The 19,432-nt window shown below is 50.9% G+C and overlaps 1 protein-coding gene across 3 annotated transcripts; it reads right to left on the bottom strand.

Moving 5' to 3' along the window:
• Positions 1 to 5,650: 5,650 nt before the first annotated feature.
• On the bottom strand, positions 5,651 to 18,321 carry LOC114700873 (chloride channel protein ClC-Kb). 3 transcript variants are annotated; one of them, XM_037203160.1, is made up of 21 exons: positions 18,219 to 18,321; positions 17,617 to 17,722; positions 16,873 to 17,001; positions 16,315 to 16,443; positions 14,518 to 14,657; positions 14,062 to 14,139; positions 13,911 to 13,989; positions 13,704 to 13,829; positions 13,312 to 13,396; positions 13,141 to 13,242; positions 12,527 to 12,611; positions 12,101 to 12,274; positions 10,949 to 11,018; positions 10,675 to 10,785; positions 10,114 to 10,327; positions 8,911 to 9,044; positions 6,912 to 7,000; positions 6,686 to 6,769; positions 6,390 to 6,476; positions 6,054 to 6,097; positions 5,651 to 5,821 (listed from the first exon to the last, which is right to left on the bottom strand). In XM_037203160.1, the coding sequence occupies exons 2-21, from the start codon at positions 17,714 to 17,716 to the stop codon at positions 5,749 to 5,751; spliced, it is 2,133 nt and encodes a 710-aa protein (XP_037059055.1). In that variant the 5' UTR covers positions 17,717 to 17,722; positions 18,219 to 18,321; the 3' UTR covers positions 5,651 to 5,748. The 3 variants fall into 3 exon arrangements, with proteins under 3 accessions (XP_037059055.1, XP_037059056.1, XP_028736524.1); XM_037203161.1 differs by lacking the exon at positions 18,219 to 18,321 and having other exon boundaries at positions 17,617 to 17,810; XM_028880691.2 differs by lacking the exon at positions 5,651 to 5,821 and having other exon boundaries at positions 6,050 to 6,097.
• Between the last annotated feature and the right edge of the window lie 1,111 nt (positions 18,322 to 19,432).

The following is a 19,432-nucleotide window of genomic DNA, read 5'->3' on the forward strand; positions in this document are numbered from 1 at the left end:
GCTCCTATAAAATCATAAATAAGTTACATACTTTTTACTACAAGAGGGAAGGACCAGAGCATAGTCAATCAAATCACTGCTCTGTGTCTGATGTCTCATAGACTCCTGATCTTCTGGACTCCAAGGGCCTCGGGCCCCTCCTCTCCAGCTCCGCCACCCTCAGCACATACAGTTTGTCCTGTAGGCTCAAGCCACCGTCCTTGACAGATGTCCCATTGTCCTGGAGTTGGCTTCTCTTCAAGGTCTCTGATCCTGCCACATGGTGCTAACCCTCAGCTTCTCTCCATGAACCTTTCAACTCTGAGGTCTCAATTGCAAGTGAAGACACCATTTATTGGCAATACCCTTCTTCAGGGTATCTTGTCATTACCTTTGTCAGAAATCACTTGGCTATGAGTACACGAATTCACTTCTGGATTCTCTATTTGGCCCACTGGTCCATACGATTGTTTTTATTCTAGAATCATGCTGCTTCGGGGTCCATAGTTTTGAATCATCATGTATTATAATCCTCTTAGCTTTTCATTTTTTTCCCCTAAGACTTTTTATTTATTATGTATACAGTGTTCTGCCTGCATGTATGTCTGCGGGCCAGAAGAGGGCACCAGATCTCACTATAGATGGTTGTGAACCACCATGTGGTTTCTGGGTATTGAACTCAGGTCCTCTGGAAGAGCAGCCAGTGCTCTTAACTGTGGTGATATTTTATTTGTGATGAAATGTGGTGATATTTTATTTGTATGTTAATAAATAAAGTTTGCCTGGAGATCAGAGGAAATAGCAAGCCATTAAGTAAACACAAAAGTCAGGCAGTGGTAGCACACACCCTTAATCCCTGATCACTTGGCAGGCAAAGTCTCTGTGTTCAAGGTCACACTGGGAACAGAGCCAAGTGTGTGACACATGCCTTTAATCTCAGTACCAACCATAGAGACCTGGAGGTCTGTACAGACAGGTAGTGACAAGGAAGTGAGGTAGCTGGGCTAAGAGCCAATGAGAGGGCAGAAAAGCAAGGCAAAAAAGGCACAGGTTAGACAGGAAGTAGCTCACTTTTTGGAAGCTGCAGAGCTGGAGAGGTAGGGTTGGTGGCTTTCCCTATTTCCCCGATCTCTAAGGTTTTCACCCCTATATTTGGCTCTGTGTTTTTTATTTAATAAGACAGTTTAGAAATTCATCTACATTTAACCTCTGAGCCATCTCCAGCTCTCAGCTTTTCATTTTCTGCTCGGATTCCTTTGACTTTAGGGGTCCATTCAAATTTGAGAGTGTTCCCCCCTTCCTTTCTGTAAAAAAAACAAAAACAAAAACAAAACCCTTATGCTAGGCAGTGTTGGTGCACGCCTTTAGTCCCAGCACTCAGCAGGCAGAGGCAGGCGAATCTTTGAGTTTGAGGCCAGCCTGGTGTACAGAGGGGAGTTCTAGGACAGCCACGACTATGCAGAGGACTCCTGTCTCAAAACAACAAAAACAAAAGTAAAACCAAGCAAACAGAATTACTTTATTTTTATCTGTGTGTATGTGTGTGTGAGTACGTACACTTGTGAGTGCAAGTTCACCTGGAGGCCAAAAGATGTCATCAGATCCCTTAGAGCTGGAGGTCCAGGCAGTGGGACACCGGATGTGGACAGTGGGAACCAAACTCAGATCCCCTTCCAGAACAGTAAGGACTCTTAACTCCTGAGCCATCTCTTCATCCCTGAGCATCCTTTTCTGTTCTATAAAGAAATGTCTATAAAGGGCTGGAGAAATGGCTTCGCAGTTAGGAGCACTGACTGCTCATCCAGAAGACCCAGGTTCATTTCCCAGCACCTACATGGCAGCTCACAAGTGTCTGTAACTCCACTTTCAGGGGACCTGACACCCTCACACAGACACACATGCAGTCAAAACACCAATGCACATAAAAATTCAATTAATTAATTTAAATGTTATTGGTATTTTGTTAGATAATTAATTTGAATTTGTATAACTTTGGTAATATGGATATTTTGACAAATTAATTCTTCCATTCCACAGACATAGGAAATATTCCACTTTGGGGGTTTCTCTTTGACATCTTTCATTGATATTTTCTAACTTTCATCATAGAAATTGTTCAGTTCTCTCTGTGTAGCCATGGCTGTCCTGGAACTTGTTCTGTAGAGTAGGCTAACCTTGAACTCAGATCTACTTGTCCCTGACTCTAGAGTGCTGGGATTAAAGGCATGTGTCAACATGTCTGCTTCATTTATTATTATTATTTTGCTAGATTTTCTCTAATTATTATTTGTAGGTTTGTGAATGTGATTGGTTTCCTTCTGAATACATTTAAGTATTTAAAAAACCTCCTTTGTTTTTCTTTTTTTGGTACAGGGGATTGAATCTAGGTTCTTTTTCTTTTTCTTTTTTTCTTTTAATGTACAGTGTTCTGCTTGCACACACCAGAAAAGGGCACCCTATCTCATTATAGATGGTTGTGAGCCACCATGTGGTTGCTGGGCATTGAACTCAGGACCTCTGGAGGAACAGCCAGCACTCTTAACCTCTGAGCCAACTCTCCAGCCCATGAATCTAGGATCTTGTTTATTTTTTGTTTGTTTGTTTGGGGTTTTATTGGTTATTTTTGTTTTGTTTTGGGTTTTTTTCGAGACAGAGTTTCTCTGTGTAGCCCTGGCTGTCCTGAAACTCACTCTGTAGACTTCGAACTCAGAGATCTGCCTGACTTTGCCTCCACTGCCTGACTGAATCCAGGTTCTTACACATGCTAGACAAGCATTCTACTACTGAACTGATACTGCAGCCTTCTTTTACTTTTCATGTCTTCATGTGTGTGCATGTACGTGTGTCAATGTGCACGTGTGTGTCAGTGTGCATGTATGTGTCAATGTGTATGTGTGTGTTGGCATGCATGTACGTGTATCAATGTGCATGCAGCATGTTCGGGAAGAGGTTGGCGTCAGGTATCTTCCTCTTAATTAATTTATTTTTATTTTATGTGTATTGGCATTTTGCCTGCATGTATATCTGTGTGAGGGTGTCAGATCTTGGCGTTACAGGAAGCTGTGAGCTGGAAGAGTATCGGGGACTATGGGGGTCCAGCCCCTCGATAGTCCCCTCCCAGGGTCCGAGAAGAATCTACAACCAGCTGATAATTAATCTTTTATATAAAGAAATGAATCTATGTACACGAAACTCCTTAGTTCATATACTTTATTATTCTGTGTCAGTTACAAGCTTATATTCTGCTCTCATATTTAGCTCATTTCTTGCCTGATTTCTCTCTACACTTATCTGTGGTCCCCTCTAGGTTCTATCTTAATTCCTTCATCTAGTTCTGCCCCTTCTAGGTTCTCATCCATCTTGTTCTTTCCCATATCATCTCCTCTCCCATCTCCTTCTCTCTCCTCATCTCGTTCTTCCTCATCTTGTTCTTCCCCATCTGGCTCTTCCTTATCTTCCATCTTGTTCCTCTAGTACTCTCTTCTAGCCCTTCAATCTAGTTCTTCCCCAGCTCAGTTTGTTCCTCTCAAGTTCTTACCCATCTAGTTCTTCCATTCTCTTTTCTCTTCTCCATCCCCCAGTGCCCTGGGAGTCCTGGTATATATACATTTAGAAGCAGTATTCCCTTAGCAGTGCAAAGCCAGGCTTCCAAGGTCAAACGGAGGGGTGATAAGAATCACATAGGGAGGCAATAACTGTTAATTATCAATTGCAATCCCAAAGGGGAGTGACCAATGGGGAAATGAATTAACTAAAGGCTAAATTCAGGTAATATCTAAGAAGAGGGATCTTATGTGCTCAACTATAGTCTTAAACGTGATTAGTAGAAAATGTTAAGAATCTATAAGTTGCTAGGTCAATGGGAGAAAATAAAACTGTCTTCTTTTTTCCTGTGGCTCCTATCTGTCCAAGCTATCTGCCATTTTTTTCTGCAGGGTGGGGGAAAGTGTGCTCAGTCGCTAGGCAACCTGTGTACAGCTAGATGCCTCTGGTGATAGTTAAAGGGAGATCTGGAACTAGAGGTAAGGTTTGGGAAAGGAGGAAGTAAGGCTTAATTGGCACATCGCCAGGCCTTCTCAAACAGGTAGCCTGGATGCTTAAGTCTGTTCTTAGAGAGTACAGAGGTATCTCTGATAAGGTACTTTCCTCCATCTGGTGATGGACCTGGCCAGATGCTGCCAATGATGATAATTACAGGGAGGCTTGAACTGGGATTCTGGCTGAGCACAGCTGTCAGCACAGAAGGTTATCTAAATATTCCTAGAAGTGGTTAGGTAAGGAGTTAAAGGTCTATAAAGTTAGTAAGGCTGTAAGAAAGGAGGTCCAAGCTAAATTGTGTAAAACTATTACTTAACGTCCACCTGACCTAGGCAGTGTCTCCTTGTGGAATTTATCTTAAATCAGGAGACTTGCATGTGGACTGTTATTACTGCTAGTTCTTAAAAGTGGCTAAGGGAGATATCTGATTCCAGAGAAAGTCTTTCCTGAGGCTGTTCTCCAAGTACCTGGAATGTGTATGTCCAGAGAGTGATCAGTCCACACTGTTAGTCCTTCTTAGGGAAAATCAATGGGAAAACTATGAAGGCACACATGATTTTCATAACAGAAGACAGCTGATATTTAACAAGCCAAGTAACACCAAAAACTCCTTGGGATTTATTTGGCTTCCTCTTGAGGAATTCCCTGATCCCTCCAGGTAGTGACTTCGCCAATACCAGCTGAGTTCTTATGATATATCCTGCAGCCCGCAGCAGAAGAGCAGTCAGTGCTCTTAACCACTGAGCCATCTCTCCAGTCCTGTTTGTGTTTTTGAGATAAGGACTCACTATGCAGCCTGGCTTACCTGGAACTCACTATGTAGACCAGGCTGCCTCAGTTTCCCAAGATTAAAGGCATGAGCCTCGGCTGCCTTTCCTTCCTTCCTCCCTCCCTCCCTCCTCCTCCCTCCCTCCCTTCCTTCCTTTCTTTTCTGTACTCTTTTTTTTTAACCCCCCTTTAGAACGGTTGATTCACAGACTGGGGGTGGGGGTGGGAACTAGGTCATGAAGGAAATGACAGATGTGGCTTTTCTGAGGACAAAATCCCCATGGACAGGAATGTCCCTTGGGAATAGGACATGGTGGAGGGGGTGAAAGTAGGTATGGAATCTAAGTGAAGTGGGGCTATAAAACTTGGGGAGCACAAAGGGTATGGTATGGGTATGGCAGGCAAGGTATCCATTGGTCATGGACTGTGTGTGGCATTTGGGGTGCAGGGCATTCAGTACTCAGGGTTGTGAATAGATATGTGGACTGGGGTACAGACCATGGAGTGGTTTGAGGTATTGGGGTATCCTGCACTTATGTTGAGGCAGTCATCTGATTGAGTGGAAGGGCTGGAGTGCCCAGTGGTCAGGCTGGAGCTGTCCCTTGAAGAGGATGAGCTGTGGGAGGCTGGCTTTGCTGTACCTGAGGTGGGGGTTGGGGGTGGGGAGGACACAGACCAAGTAGGTAGCATGAAGCTTGGTCCTCAGGGGACACCCTGTGACTGTTGTCTGGACAGACCAAATAATTGCAGGGATAGAGTACTCAAGGGAGCTCCTTGATCACCATGGTGTGGAAGGCACTAAAAGAGGCCTGTTTGAGCCCAGACACCCTCCTTCTCACCCTTAAAGGAGAAGAGGGATGGACAGTAGATCTAGACATCAGTTTTATTTTTCTCAGAAGCTCTTGTTTGGCAACAGACAACCCCAGAAGGCACAAGAGTCCCCTTGGTGACACATTGACGCCTTCATTTACTCTCAGCTCCTTCCGGACGGGGAGAAGTGAATGTGGGGCTCTCTTCTTGGCTGAGTGGAGGTGCCCTGTTGTGCCAAGAAACTGAGCTGGGCCGCAGCTGAGAGGCTGGGTGCCAGGCTGCTGGCCCGAGGCTGCCATCCCTGTACCCACCCACCACCTACCCCACCCCCACCCCTGCTGCCACCCCCTCCAGGCTGCAGACCCCAAGGCTGCCTCCTCCCTCCCGCTGGGGCTACCACTCCCCAGGCCACCCCCCACTGCCACCCCTAGGCTGCACACACACACACACTGACTCACTTTGGGGTGGGCGGATTGGTCAGGGTTGAAATTGCTTTCTTCAACTAACAGAGAAATAGAAGGTAGGGAGGAGGAATGGTTAGAGGAGGTGAAAACCTGTCCCCTCGGGGGCTTAGGCTTGGTGGCTCCCCTTAAGGAAGATTCAGAGTGGGGGGTCCTGTCCCATGCATAGATAGAATCAAAGAACCCAGAGAGTGGCAGCCAATGTTTGGGGTCCCAGACCCAGTGGCCACCCTCATCCGTTAAGTGGGTTACATCAGAGTCCTTAAGCTTTTGGCAGGAAGGAATTTGGTAATCCCACATCCTCAGCTTTGCCCGCCCTCAAGATCCTAGTACCTCCACCCAGGTCACGGAGCCCACAGCTCTGCCCTGTGACGTCACGAACAGCAACTGAAGGTTCAGCAGCTCAAAGAGGTTGTGTGTCTGGAGGGGATTGAGAGGGAGGGCTGACATCCCTCTGCCCACAGACCCTTCTCTACGCCTGGTGAGCAGACTGCGATGTGCAATCTGACCACTAAGGGGAGCCAGCGTCCACGCGAGGCGCTGGGCGAAGCCTCCGATGGAAGGAACCTGGTGGTCCACCATTAACCAGCCTTCCCCAACAGGCCTCCACCCCCACTCTCTAGTTTTACCTCATGCAGGGAGGTCTCTGGTGACAGCTTCAGTGTCACTGGTTGTGTGGGGCAGCCACTTGCCAAGATATCCTGGAGACAGGGCTGGGAACAGGGGGCCTGGGCTCAGCCACCTTCTTCTAGATCCTCATCTCCGAACGCCTCTCTCTAAAAGGTTAGCCATCTCCTCCTCTCACGGCCTGGCTCACCAGCCCCACCCTGTCCCTACACCTGGCAAGGGACCCACCTGTTGGCCTGGAGCCCAGGAAGCTGGCTCAATCTGGAGGGCTTGCACCAAGTCGGTCCTTTTTACAATGCCCACCAGCGTCTGAGACTCTAGGAAATGCAGAGGGACAGATACATTATGGACACAGAAGTCGCATTTGCTGAGTACCTACTATGTGCTGAGAACTTGCAGGGTGCTCTCATGTCTGAGGAAACTTACATAAGCATGTGTGTGGCCTTTAGAATGCTTATCACCCAATTTACGGAAGAGGAAACTGAGGCTTTGGTGGCTTAATTGTTGCCCTAAACCATTCAGCTTCCACAGGAACATGGCAGCTGAGGGCAGCTAGGCAAGGCTGCCAGCAGGCCGGCGGACATTCTGATACCCTCACCACCCATTTTAGGAGGGAGAAACTGAGGACATTAGCTCTCGGCATTTGGGTGTCACAGCTGGGCTTTCTTCTGGTTTCTGTCCAGTTAAAAATCTGAGTCACTTCAGTGGAAGAGTGAACCCTGAGGCTCACTATAATCTGAGATTCTACTGAGTTCTGGGGCTGAGCCAGCCTGACTGGCCTGGACACACGGTGGGAGTTTACAGGCATCCAGCGAGTTCTTCACTGAGGATCTGACTAGATATTTTCTCTTCTCTCCAGTAAATAGAAACCCTGGGACTAGACACAGCTGCTGTAGCTCAGTAGCAGGGAGCTTGCTTAGCATTCACCGGCCCTGGATTCAGTCTCCAGCACCACAAACGCACTTGGCAACTAGATAACACAGTAGAAATGCCTCTCCCTCATTTTATATATAAACTAGCTACTTCCTGGGTGGGCTGTGGATATCCAGAGGTCTGTTTCATTGGGAGTTCTATGACCCAAACCAATTCTAGGAGGTGAAGCCTCTAGCAGGGCTATCCTTCTTCTCCTCCTCATCTCTATTTTATTATTTATTTTTATTTATTTATTATGTATGCAGTGTTCTGTCTGCACATATGCCTGCCCACCAGAAGAGGGCACCAGATCTCATTACAGATGGTTGTGAGCCACCATGTGGTTGTTGGGAATTGAACTCAGGAAGGGCAGTCAGTGCTGTTAACCTCTGAGCCACCTCTCCAGCCCAGCTTTATTCCTCCTGGTGAGGGCATATAGATGGCAGTGGTTGTGCCTGCTGCTCACTGCTCAAGTGACCTGCGGAAGGGCAAATGGGCACCAGACTCCAACAGTGCCACCCCTGCCAAGTGTGCAGAGAGGGGACATTTTTGGATGGATAGGTGCCCTAGTGAGGTTCAGGTAGCTCCTCCCCCACCTGGGTTATCTTCTCCACTTAGGTACTGTGCTTTGTAAACTAGAGAGGGTACTTGGGTTAGATCCCTCCCTAAGACTTAACACCATTTCATCTGTCTTTAAAAGGATGAGCTTGCTGGGCAGTGGTGCGCACGCCTTTAATCCAAGCACTCAGGAGGCAGAGTCAGGCGGATCTCTGTGAGTTCGAGGCCAGCCTGGTCTACAGAGCAATATCCAGAACAGGCACCAAAACTATACAGAGAAACCCTGAAACCCTATCTTGAAACTCCCTCCCCCCCAAACAAAAAAAAGAATACGCTCATCTTGGCAATCGGAATCAGGTGGTGGTGGGGCACTTAGGGATGAAGGGAGGAAGCTTCTGGAAGACCCTAGCAGTAGCCCTGTTGTCAATATTAGCACACAAGGCTTGGTTGGTTCCCAGAATCCAAAGAACCAGTCCCAGGCTGCCTTACAAGCACCCCTTATCTTTAGTTTAAATACATCACCCCTTCTTTCTTCAGGAGAAGTAGTTTTTAGGTCTATTTTCTCCACGAAGAAATGAAACTCAGAGAAATTAAGGGACTAGCCCCAGGTCACACAGCCACCCAATTGCCCAATTGCAGAGCCTGGGTTAAGGAGCAGATCTGATGCCATGCTTACCCTTGTTGCCTTAGAGGAAAGTGAAGGGAAGCCCAATCTCTCCTCCCAGGCAGCCACATTCTCCTCACAGCTGCTACATACCTGTAGTCTCCACCAGGGGGTACTGGGGCACATCTGTGGAGATCACAACCTTGACCACCTCCTCCAGGGGCATGTCTTTGGCCAGTGTGGTGAGGGTACAGTTCATGAAGTGATTCACAGTCACCAGGTGGGAGCTGTAGGCAGAGGCAGGCACCTGTCAGGCCCTGGAATGGGGAGATACCGGCCCCCGGGACAAGGCAGGGTTATCCCAAGGCTCCCTGCTGGGAGAAGACCCATGTTTCTCAAGGATGGGTTTGGAAGAGCCCGTAAGTTCTAGACCAGTGGTTCTCAACTGTCCTAATGCTGCTACCCTCTAATACAGTTCCTCAGGGTGTGGTGACCCCATAAAACTGTTTTTGTTGCTACTTCATAACTCTAATTTTGCTACTGTTATGAATTGTAGGTCTCCCTGTTTCCCCCATGGTCTTAGGTGACCCCTGTAAAAGGGTCATTTGACCCAAAGGGGTTGTGACCCACAGGTTGAGAACCACTGCTCTGGAAGCTATGAGAACCACACATATCTTTTTTTTGTGTTTTGTTTTAGAAACAGGGTTCCTCTGTGTAACAGCTCTGGCTGCCCTGGGACTCTCTTTGTAGACCAGGCTGGCCTCAAACTCACAGAGATCTACCTGCCTCTGCCTCCCGAGTGCTGGGATTAAAGGCCACCACCGCCCAGTTAGTACCACATATATCTCCCCCCCCCACCGGAACTGAGGACTGAACCCAGGGCCTTGTGCTTGCTAGGCAAGCATTCTACCACTGATCTAAATCCCCAACCCCCAAACCACATGTATCTTAAAGGCCGGGAAATTGAGACTTGTTTAGAGCTGGACCTTGGATTCAGTGACTCTTGAAGTCTTTGAGATATGCCACTTTGGGGACCGAAGATGCTAGGGTACAGTCTGGTCAAGGAAGGACCTCGGAGCCCATTTGCATGCCAATCACCCAGAAAGGCCATCAGAGCAGGGGAGGGAAAGAGAAGGGCCTTCCCCATCTGGTGCTCATTCCCTATCAGCCTTGCCTGCTACAGACCCAGGTTCTCACCCAGCACATCGGGTCCTGGGGATGTCGAGGACCAGAGGGCAGTTATGTATCAGTTCTACACCCCTATAGTTCAAAGTCAGCTGTGCTGGTGTTTTCCAGGGGTCCCTCCACCCCCAGACCAGCCAGCATCATCACTTCATCAGCCAGCCTGAGGCCCACCCAATTTTGCGGCCACGAATCCATGGCAGATATGGCAGTTTCTTGACAATGATGGTGCCGTCGTAAAAAGAGGGCTGGTAGCTCTGAGTGATGGCGTTGGCCACCAGCACTGCCATCAACACAGGCAGAGCATGAACAATCTGGCCAGTCAGCTCAAAGGCCAACAGTGCCGTGGAGATGGTGTGGGTCACCGCCCCCGAGAAGGCAGCCGCACCTGCAGGAATGGAACCACGGTGGGTGACTCATGCCAGGAGCCAGGCTCACCCAGAGGGCAAGGTGGGCACAGCATGACCGTGGTCAGGCTCAGCAGTGCGTAAAGAGCACGTCCTGGCAACTGTTGGGAGTACCTGGTCATGGCAGGATACTGGGAAAGGGATTCAGAGCAGGTGGAGGATGGGGAAAAAAAAGAGAAAGTTGGAAGGCCTGGGGGATGGGACGGCCCAGGGAGTGGACAGGCCTGCTGAGGAGCGTGGGCACACTGGATGGTTCAGTGACATGCACGTCTCCTGTGGCAGTCCAACCCATGAAGTCTGCCCACCTGCTGGTCCCAAGTCCACTCACCTGCCAGAGCATAGGCCCCAGGCATGATGGGATTGACCTCACCTCCAGCCACGATGCCCTCTGGGAAGGCGACAGACAGGGCCTCTCCCAAGAGGCGCCCGATGGCAGCTCCTGCCACAGACTCAGGGTGAAGGAAACAACCACGCTGACCTGACGCCCCGAGGCTCCCAAACCCTCCCTCATCCCCAGTACCACCTTGGGAGAGAGATGGTGTGGGGAAGCCATGGCCCTAATGGCCCTGATCCCTCTCAGACCTTTGGAACTCCAATCTTACCGTAGATAAATATGGGCAAGAAGTACCCAGCGGGGATGGGAATGGTGGTCGCCAGAATCAGCATCCAGAACTGCAGGGAGGTTGTACACACATGGCAGGAGTTAGAAGTAAACAGTCGGGCATGGACGAGGGAGGGATGGGAGGTTCCTAGAGAAAAGGTGCCCAGGATCTGGCACTAGAGATGACACCAACCAGGGGAAGGAACCAATCCTCAGTAAAGCACCCACTGTGTGCAAACCACATGCCAGGGCTGTTCCTCTCTTCTCTCTCAGGCTGTCCTTTATGAAAGAGCAGCTATTCCATCTCAAAGAATAATGGGGATCAAGGGTCTGTGTGTCAGGCTCTTGCTGCAGAGCCTGACCACTTCAGTCTGGTCCCTGGAATCCACATGGTTGCTGGGGAATAATCCTCCTGTACACCGTGTATATTATGCTGTGATTGGTTTAATGAAGAAGCTGACTGGCCAATAGCTGGACAGGAAAAGGTTAGGTGGGAAAACCAGACTGAAGACACTGGGAAGAAGGATGGAGTCAGAGGAGTCGCCAGCCAGACACAGAGAGGAAACAGGAGTGTTGAGATGAGAGGTAACACCACGTGGCAGAATGTTGATGAATAGAAATGGGTTAATTTAAGTTGTAAGAGCTAGTTAATAAGCCTGAGCTATCGGCCAAGCCTTTATTAAGTCTCCATGTTGGTTATTTGGGAACTGGTGGGCAGGAAAGGAAAGTCCACCTACACATGGTGGAAGGAAAAAACTGACTTCTGTAAGTTGTCCTGTGATCTCCACATTACACTATGACATGCTGGCACGCACTCAAATGCCCACACTCATGCACATGCACACACATACATTCTTGTAAAGAAAAAGAGAACTAATTGCTGTGGGTCATGGCTGTCACCCAGTACCGGGGAGGCTGAGGAAGGAGGAACATAAGTTACAAGCCTGGGCTACACAGTGAGACTGTACCCCTCAAATGAAGGAAGAGGAGGAAGAGAAGAGGGGAGGGATTGCGGCTGGGAGGGTTTCTGAGGCACACAGTGGGTCAGGGTCAGGTCAGGGGGCTGGTAGGAGGCAGGGCTCTAGGCTTCAGCTCAGGGAGCAGGCCCCCTCACCCAGGACTGGCCATGGCTCTGCCCATACAAGGGACCCACCTTCATGACCAGGAAGAAGACTAGTGTCCCAAAGACAGTGAACTGCGGGTGGCACCATTCCAGCCACAGGTTCTGGGGGTCTGGCTCCGCTGGCCAGGGTGGGGACGAGTTCCGGGTCATCAACGCCCATGAGTTGTTGTCAAACAGTGTCTCCAAATGCTCTCCCATGGACAGCTGGGACAGAGACAGTGGCAGGTCAGCATGTCCCCGTCTGTCCCCTCACCCACCTGAGCCTCAACTACTCTACCCCTTCCCAGCTAGGGACCCTGAGGACGGCTCTGCCATTGCTGAGCTACAACCTTGTCCTCTGAAAAATGACCTGTAGACATTTTCCTTAGTGGGGTTTGAGGGGACGGAGTGAAAAATACAGCTGGAAGAGACCACAAACGGGGCTCACCACCCACCACCCAGCTCAGCGCCCCTTACCCGGGAAGCCATGAAGCGGCCCACACCAGGCGGATAGGTGATGGAGGCCAGGATCAGGGCGGCCAGAGCTGAGTACAAGGGCTTGCTGTAGGGGGACAAGAGTTTCATTTCGTCTCCTCTCCTTCCCCACAGCCTTGGGGTTCACACTGAAGAAAGGACTACAGAGGAGAAAAGATAGAAACTTCCAGATTCACGCTCCTCCCGCCCCCCGCCCCCGCAAGAAGAAAGAGGTGGACCGAGACCAGGATCCCTGGTGTGAGATGGGGGAGAGGCTGGAGGAGAGTTTGGGACAGAAAGGGACTGGGATGCAGGAGTAGCAGGCCAGGACGAGGACTGGCCTTGCTGGCCCAGGGCATGAGGAATGCTAAAGGGAGGTGTGCATGCTTGAGGTTGAGAGAGGAGAGACAGGGATCAGGGAGGGGGTGTGAACTCGGGGATCAGAGACTCGGCGGGGGGCTTCATTTTCACATAAGCGGGGCAATGGCTATAGGACTTGACAGGGGGCCACAAGTGAGGTGTGAGCGAGGAGGAGCTTTGGAAAGAAGGGTTCAGTGAAAGGGCTGGGTCTTTATGGGAGGTTGGAAGTGGGCCACTCCCTGAGGGGCCCAGCCTACCTGGTGGCTAGCAGTTTGGAGGTGAAGCCATTGGCCTTGAGGAAGAATAAGAAAGTTCGCTGGCAGAAGTTGTACCCGCAGCTCAGAATGCCACAGATGGCCCTGGAAGTGGAGGTGAGGGTGAACTACCTTAGCTTGAGTATGGCTTTTAGGATTTGGGACCCCACTCACCCCAGGACCACAAAAAAGAAGATCTCCGGTAAATCAAAAGGTATGTCCACCGGAAAGCTGGTCTTGTAGATGGAGGTGATGGTCTCTGGAGAAGGAAGAACGTGGGGTTCAGATGCCAGTCTTCCCCACCCAAAGGCTCAGAATAAATCACACAAGGGTGGACATGGCATCAGACCTAACCCCGGAATTTCCCTGCAATGCTAGGCACCTGGCTAGTCTCCCAGTGGGACTCAACTCTTCCTGCCCTTAGGACTCTCCACCCGGTCATCCATGCTTAACATAGGTCAGACCCTGTGTTCTCTTTGAAGGACAGGGAAGAGGAAGGAGGAGTAGAAGGAGGAAGAGGGGGCAGAAGAGGAAGGGTGGAGACGAGGTCCCCATTCGGGGCTCACCCTGCTCACTGTTGAAGACCGCCAGGAGGCGGAACATGAAGGCCCCGCAGGTGGCAGCGAAGAAGCCCCTCCAGTAATCCCAGACGGAGAAGTGAGAGGACATGACCTCAATGCTGAACAGGACACCTAGGGGACACACAGCTCAGAAGGACCCCTATCCCCTGGCTGCAGGACACAGACTCAGGGGGGGGGCGCGGGAGCTCTCACCGCTGAAGGGGGCTGCGAAGACTGTGGCCACGCCCACTGCCGCTCCTGCGGCCAGCATTTCCATTTCCTTGGTCTTATTCTAGGAGGAAGAGTATCCTGGGCTCTGCTCTCCACACCCCTCCCCAAGGAGGCCCAACTCCGTGCTTCTCACCTCAGATTCCCTGATGACTTTGGTGCGCAGACGGCCCAGGTAAGCAGCAATCATCACACTCAGGTGCACAAAGGGGCCCTGCAGGGTGAGGCAGTGCGGTCCTGTTGCTGGGGAAGCTGGACTCGACCTCCCCACCCTTCCTATTCCCCCTCCCCTTCCACTCTCCTCTTTTTCCCTCTCCCCCCACCCTTCTTTCCCCCTCCACCACTTCCTTCTCTTTCTTCTTCCTTCTTAGGGCTTAGGAAAGAGAGCACAAGATTACCCAGCAATGGACTACCACCACATCCTTGTCTTTTTTTTTTTTTTTTTTTTTTTATTTATTTTTTTTTGGTGATATTTGTGGACCTGGATGTGCTCCCCCAGGACTGGGCTCCCCAAAGCGAGCCTGGCTGTAGTGTGGAATACAGAAGTCAGGGCAGGACAATAGGGTGGCAGATGGGCCCTCCGTGTCTGTACCAGTTTTCCCAGGAAGGAGGTACTGCCTGTTGCCAAGGTGCAGGAGAGGCCCGTCACCTTGGCCCCAAAGTTCTTGATGTCTAGGTAATCCTCCAAGATCACACCAGACAAGATGGTCTTCACCTCTGGGATTCCAGACCCTGGTTCAGGTAGGTAGAGGACAGAGGAGAAAAGGGTCTGCATTAATTCTTTTAGCACCCTGTGAACACAGCACTCTTGGGGTACTTTCCTACGGAGCCTCTCTTGTGGAGCTTTTTCTTCTGAACTGAAACATTCCTACCTAGAGCAGGAAGGGAGGCTGGTTAAGATTCAAGAAATAAGCTGGCTATGGTGGCTCATGCCTTTAATCCAGCAGTCAAGAAGCAGAGGTAGACAGATCACCATGAGTTCGAGGTCAGCCTGGTGTATGTATCAAGTTGCAGGCCATCTAGAAGTATATAATAAGACCCTGACTTTATTTATTTTTTTCTTTTTTAAGAAATAAACTTGCCGGGCGGTGGTGGCGCACGCCTTTAATCCCAGCACTCGGGAGGCAGAGCCAGGGATCTCTGTGAGTTCGAGGCCAGCCTGGCTACCAATGATTTCCAGGAAAGGCGCAAAGCTACACAGAGAAACCCTGTCTCGAAAAAAAAAAAAAAAAAAAGAAAGAAATAAACTCACGGGCCTAGAGAGATGGCTCTGAGGTTAAGAGCACCAACTGTACTTTCAAAGGACCCGGGTTCAATTCCCAGCACCCATATGGCAGCTCACAACTGTCTGTGACTCCAGTTCCAGGAGACCTGAGACCCTCACACACAGCAAACACTAATGTTCATAAAATAAAAATAAAGCTGGGCGGTGGTGGCGCACACCTTTAATCCCAGCACTCCGGAGGCAGAGGCAGGCAGATCTCTGTGAATTCTAGGCCAGCCTGGTCTATAAAGCAAGATCCAGGAGAGGCACCAAAGCTACACAGAGAAACCCTGTCTTGACAAAAAACAATAAATAAATAAGCAAGCAAACAAATATTAAAAAAAAAAAGAAACTCACAAGGCACAGGAAACTCCTGAAATTTACAGGATTCAAAAAGCCTCTCCCCCAAGGTTGTATCAGCAGTAACAAATACAGGGGAGAGGCAATGTTCTGATAGTTGGTAGAACTGCCTACAATTCTCACTTTTCATTAGTTGTCCACCCATGCTGGGATGGGATTTTTTGGTGATGCAGAGGCCTTTGAATCCTCTAAGCTCCTGTAGCTCACCCCTCACCCATATTCTGTAAGCCCAGTAAACTCATGGCTTCCGTAATGTGAAGTTATTGCTTTGGTCTGTTGTTGGTTCTCTATATGGGATGAGCACACATTTGTGTCTCCTCAGAAAAAGTCACAAAACAACCTCATACTCCCTATGAGTAGGATTCATAACAGTTGCCAGAAGAAGAAACTGGAGGTCAGATGTACCTTCAAGATCCCCCTCACCTCGCATCCCCCACAGAGACTGTAGCTGGAGGTAGCTCCAGAGACCTAGGGGATCTGGTCATTGGCTGTAGTCCTAAATGGGAACCAATCCTCCTTTTCGGCCCAGAGGAGCCCAGGGAAGTCAGACAGAACTGGTGGTGTTCCTGGTCCCCTGCTGTCCCTCTCCTGTGTGACTTTGGGTAGGTGGCCTGGCTCTTCCAAGCCTGCGTCCTCAGCACTAACATGGATGTCACTGTTCCCTGTCCTCCCTCCTCAGAAGCCTCACAGGATGTGAAAACATTTGGCCCCATGGGGACTGCAGGACAAGGCAGGCTGGCCAGAGACCAGGTGACCATGACTCACCTCCAGAGGATGGCGTGATGCTCTGTGAGAAGCCGGAGGAGAAGGACAGGAGGGCCACAGGGTACACAGTCCAGGAGAGATAGCGGAGCAGGTGGCCGTCCCCAACTTCCCTGTACAGCCACTTGTGTGCTGGGGATGCCCAGCTGTCAGGGAGCCACCCAGAGCCTCTCCAGGCCTGGGGACAGACACTACAGTGCCCACTGACAGACCAGGGAAGGGCCCACAGCCACCCAATGAGAAGCAGGGGAGAAAACTCTGCCTGGGGTCAAGGGCCATTGAACGGATAACAAGGTGGGAGAGAAGGAACAGGGGTGGCCAAGCTCAGATGAGGGAGACTCCACCCTCTCTGTGTAGATGAGATGGCAGAGGCCCAGCAGGGTACAGAGCCTGCCCAGAGACACACAGCAAGTCAAGAGCCAAGTAAAGTTCAATTCCAGGCCTGGCCACTCACGGTCCTGCCCCACCCCGCTGCCCCTGGCTGTCCAGCTGGCATCCCAAGCCTAAGCAGGATTCCTATTGCCCGGAGGGGGTGTGCATGCCATGCCGGCGAAGCCTCACCTCTGACCACACTCCTGACAGCGAAGTTCATGGCGTAGCTGATGAGAGCCATGAGCACCCCAAGGGCCATCAGGAAGTACCAGTCCTCACCCACGCGGAACAGGCGCTTTTTCAGCCACTCCAGGCCCCCTGGGCAGGACACTGGGGTCACAGCTCCTTCCCTGGGGGCTGCCCAGGCTCTGGGCAGGGAGGGCCAGGCAAAACAGGGTAGGAACCCTGGGGCCAAGGTCCAAATGATGAAGAGGGACTCCGCCTCACAGGAGGATCAAGCATGATTTGTGACAAGTGTGTGCGGTGACACTGTGAGCACCATGCCTGGACCCCTGCAGAAGACCTTTGACCTTCCCCTCCAGCTCCGCCCACATGGGGAACTGGAGGAGCAGTTAAAGGGGCCGTGGGGACGGGAAAAGCCTGGCATGGCAGCTCTGGTCAGTATTTGTGTAGGGTCTACATCCTAGAGAGCACTGAGGAGGGGTGACCAGCTACATCCCTAGTCACCAGCTTCCGGCCCCACCTCGAAGCTCGCCCTCTCTGGTGTAGCCACCAGTGCCTGGGCCTGTGCTCTGCCTCTTTCTGGGGTCCCCGCTCTCTCTGGCCTCTGGCTGCAAAGATTCAAGGGGAACGTACAGACCCTTCCTCTTGCCACCCAAGAGACTCTGGAAGCAGACAGAAGCGGGGAGATCTTGGGCCTAGGGCGGGTGCTGTTCTGTGCGGACTCTGAGATAAAGAGGACCCAGTTCTTACCCTGGATGCTTCTGCGGATGCGTGGACACGGACTCCACAGTTCTCGCAGAGTCACCGGCTTCCCTGAGGAGCCCTCTCGAAGTCCCACTAATTCCTCCATTGTTTTCTAACAAGTGGACAGTTGTTCAGTGAGCTGGCCGCAGCGCACCTGTGCCCCATTTCCAGCAAAGTCCAATGCACTCTGCTTCTTAAATAAGAGGGAAAGCTGTGTGTATTGTGCGTGCGCGTGTGCCACGTGACCCATTGGGATTTTGTGTGTGTCTTATCTGGAAGGTTCCATCTTATATGCAAGGAGGTCACTGTATAGTGTCCTTCCATGTTCAGAACCAATTCCCTGTTTTAACTCTCACTACTACCCCAGAGACACTCTAGGCTATTTCTACTACTCGGAGTGGTCATTTTGCCCAGGGATAGCCTGTCCCTGTGGGGTCCCAATGGGCAGCTGTGATGTCCTATAGCCAGAAGACCCCCCCCAAGTCCTGAAGGAGATCCTTGAGGACAAACACCTCAAGGTCCCACATCCCCCCCCCCCACATGTTTGCACTGACCCTGGCAGATGCTGTCCAAGTCCGTGCCCCACTCAGCACCCAGCTGTCCCTCACCTGCCAGTGCGTCCTGCTGAAGCCCGGACACAGCCTCTTTGTTTGTCGTACTGGTGCACCTGGACAGGTGTGCCCTCCACCAATCAACACCCTCCCCTTCCCTCCCCTCCCGGGGTTAAGCCATTACGAATGTCCTTGAGAAACTGGTCAGAACTCACCAGACTGACTGACCAGGAAGCTTCTGAGGAGTTGGGAGGGGCGGACTGTCTCAGCTAGAGAGCTAGGCAGAAGGAGCTTGCGCTAATGCTGTAGGACCCTGGGGACTCCTGGGGTCTGAGCCTGGGAACAGAGCCGCTGAACGTGCAGGATAGGGAGGGTCCTCTATCGTAGCTGAGCCTCGGGGTCTGGGCTCTCAGCTGGACACAGAAAAGGGTTTCAAAGTAGAAGAGGAGGGGAGAGGAGAGGGGTGCAGCTGAAGACACATGGGTACAGAGCAATGGGGTCACCATGGCTGGCCCCACAATGCTCAGAACTGTCCCAAATGACTGAGTTCTCCCCAGATCCAGGGAGCCGGCCCATAACAGCATGACAGAACTATAAGGTTTCTTGTCCGAGATCACAGAGGCCAGCTGGGGTGGTGGCATGTACCCACTACCAACACCTCAAAGACCCCAGAGGCTGAGGGTCAGAAGCAGGACTCCCACCATGGTTCGCCTACCCCTAAGCATGCGCACTGTTCTGTGGGCTCGCTCTGACAACCCCATCTCATTCAGGGAAGGACCACAGACAAGTAAATGAACAAGCTTTTCATCTAGTTCCTAAATCTCAGAAAACTGCCCCTCAATGCCCAGCTCCCTTGAGCTGTGGCTCTGGCTGGGCCCTCTGAGAAAATGTCATGAGGAGGTGGCAAAAAAAGTGTGTGTGTGTGTGTGTGTGTGTGTGTGTGTGTGTGTGTGAATATGTGTGTGCATGTGCATATGTGTACACATGTATGTGTGTATGTGCATGTGTATATGTGTGTGCATGCATCATCTGTGGGTGTGTGCACATGTACCTATGAGTGTGTGTGTGTGTGTGTGTGTGTGAGTGTGTGTGTGTGTGTGTGTGTGTGTGTGTGTGTTGGAAGCACTGCTCTGCTATTCAGTGCAGCCTCCACCCTTGTGAACTGGAGTAACGACACCACTTTGCGGATGCTTGATGAAAGAGAAATACAGTCTCTTAAGGATGGCCACATGGCAGAGCCTGAGCTCGGCCCGGACAGTCTGTCCCATCTC

This window comes from Peromyscus leucopus, chromosome 2 (assembly GCF_004664715.2).
Source record: "Peromyscus leucopus breed LL Stock chromosome 2, UCI_PerLeu_2.1, whole genome shotgun sequence".
In the NCBI taxonomy this organism is placed as follows: Eukaryota; Metazoa; Chordata; class Mammalia; order Rodentia; family Cricetidae; genus Peromyscus; species Peromyscus leucopus.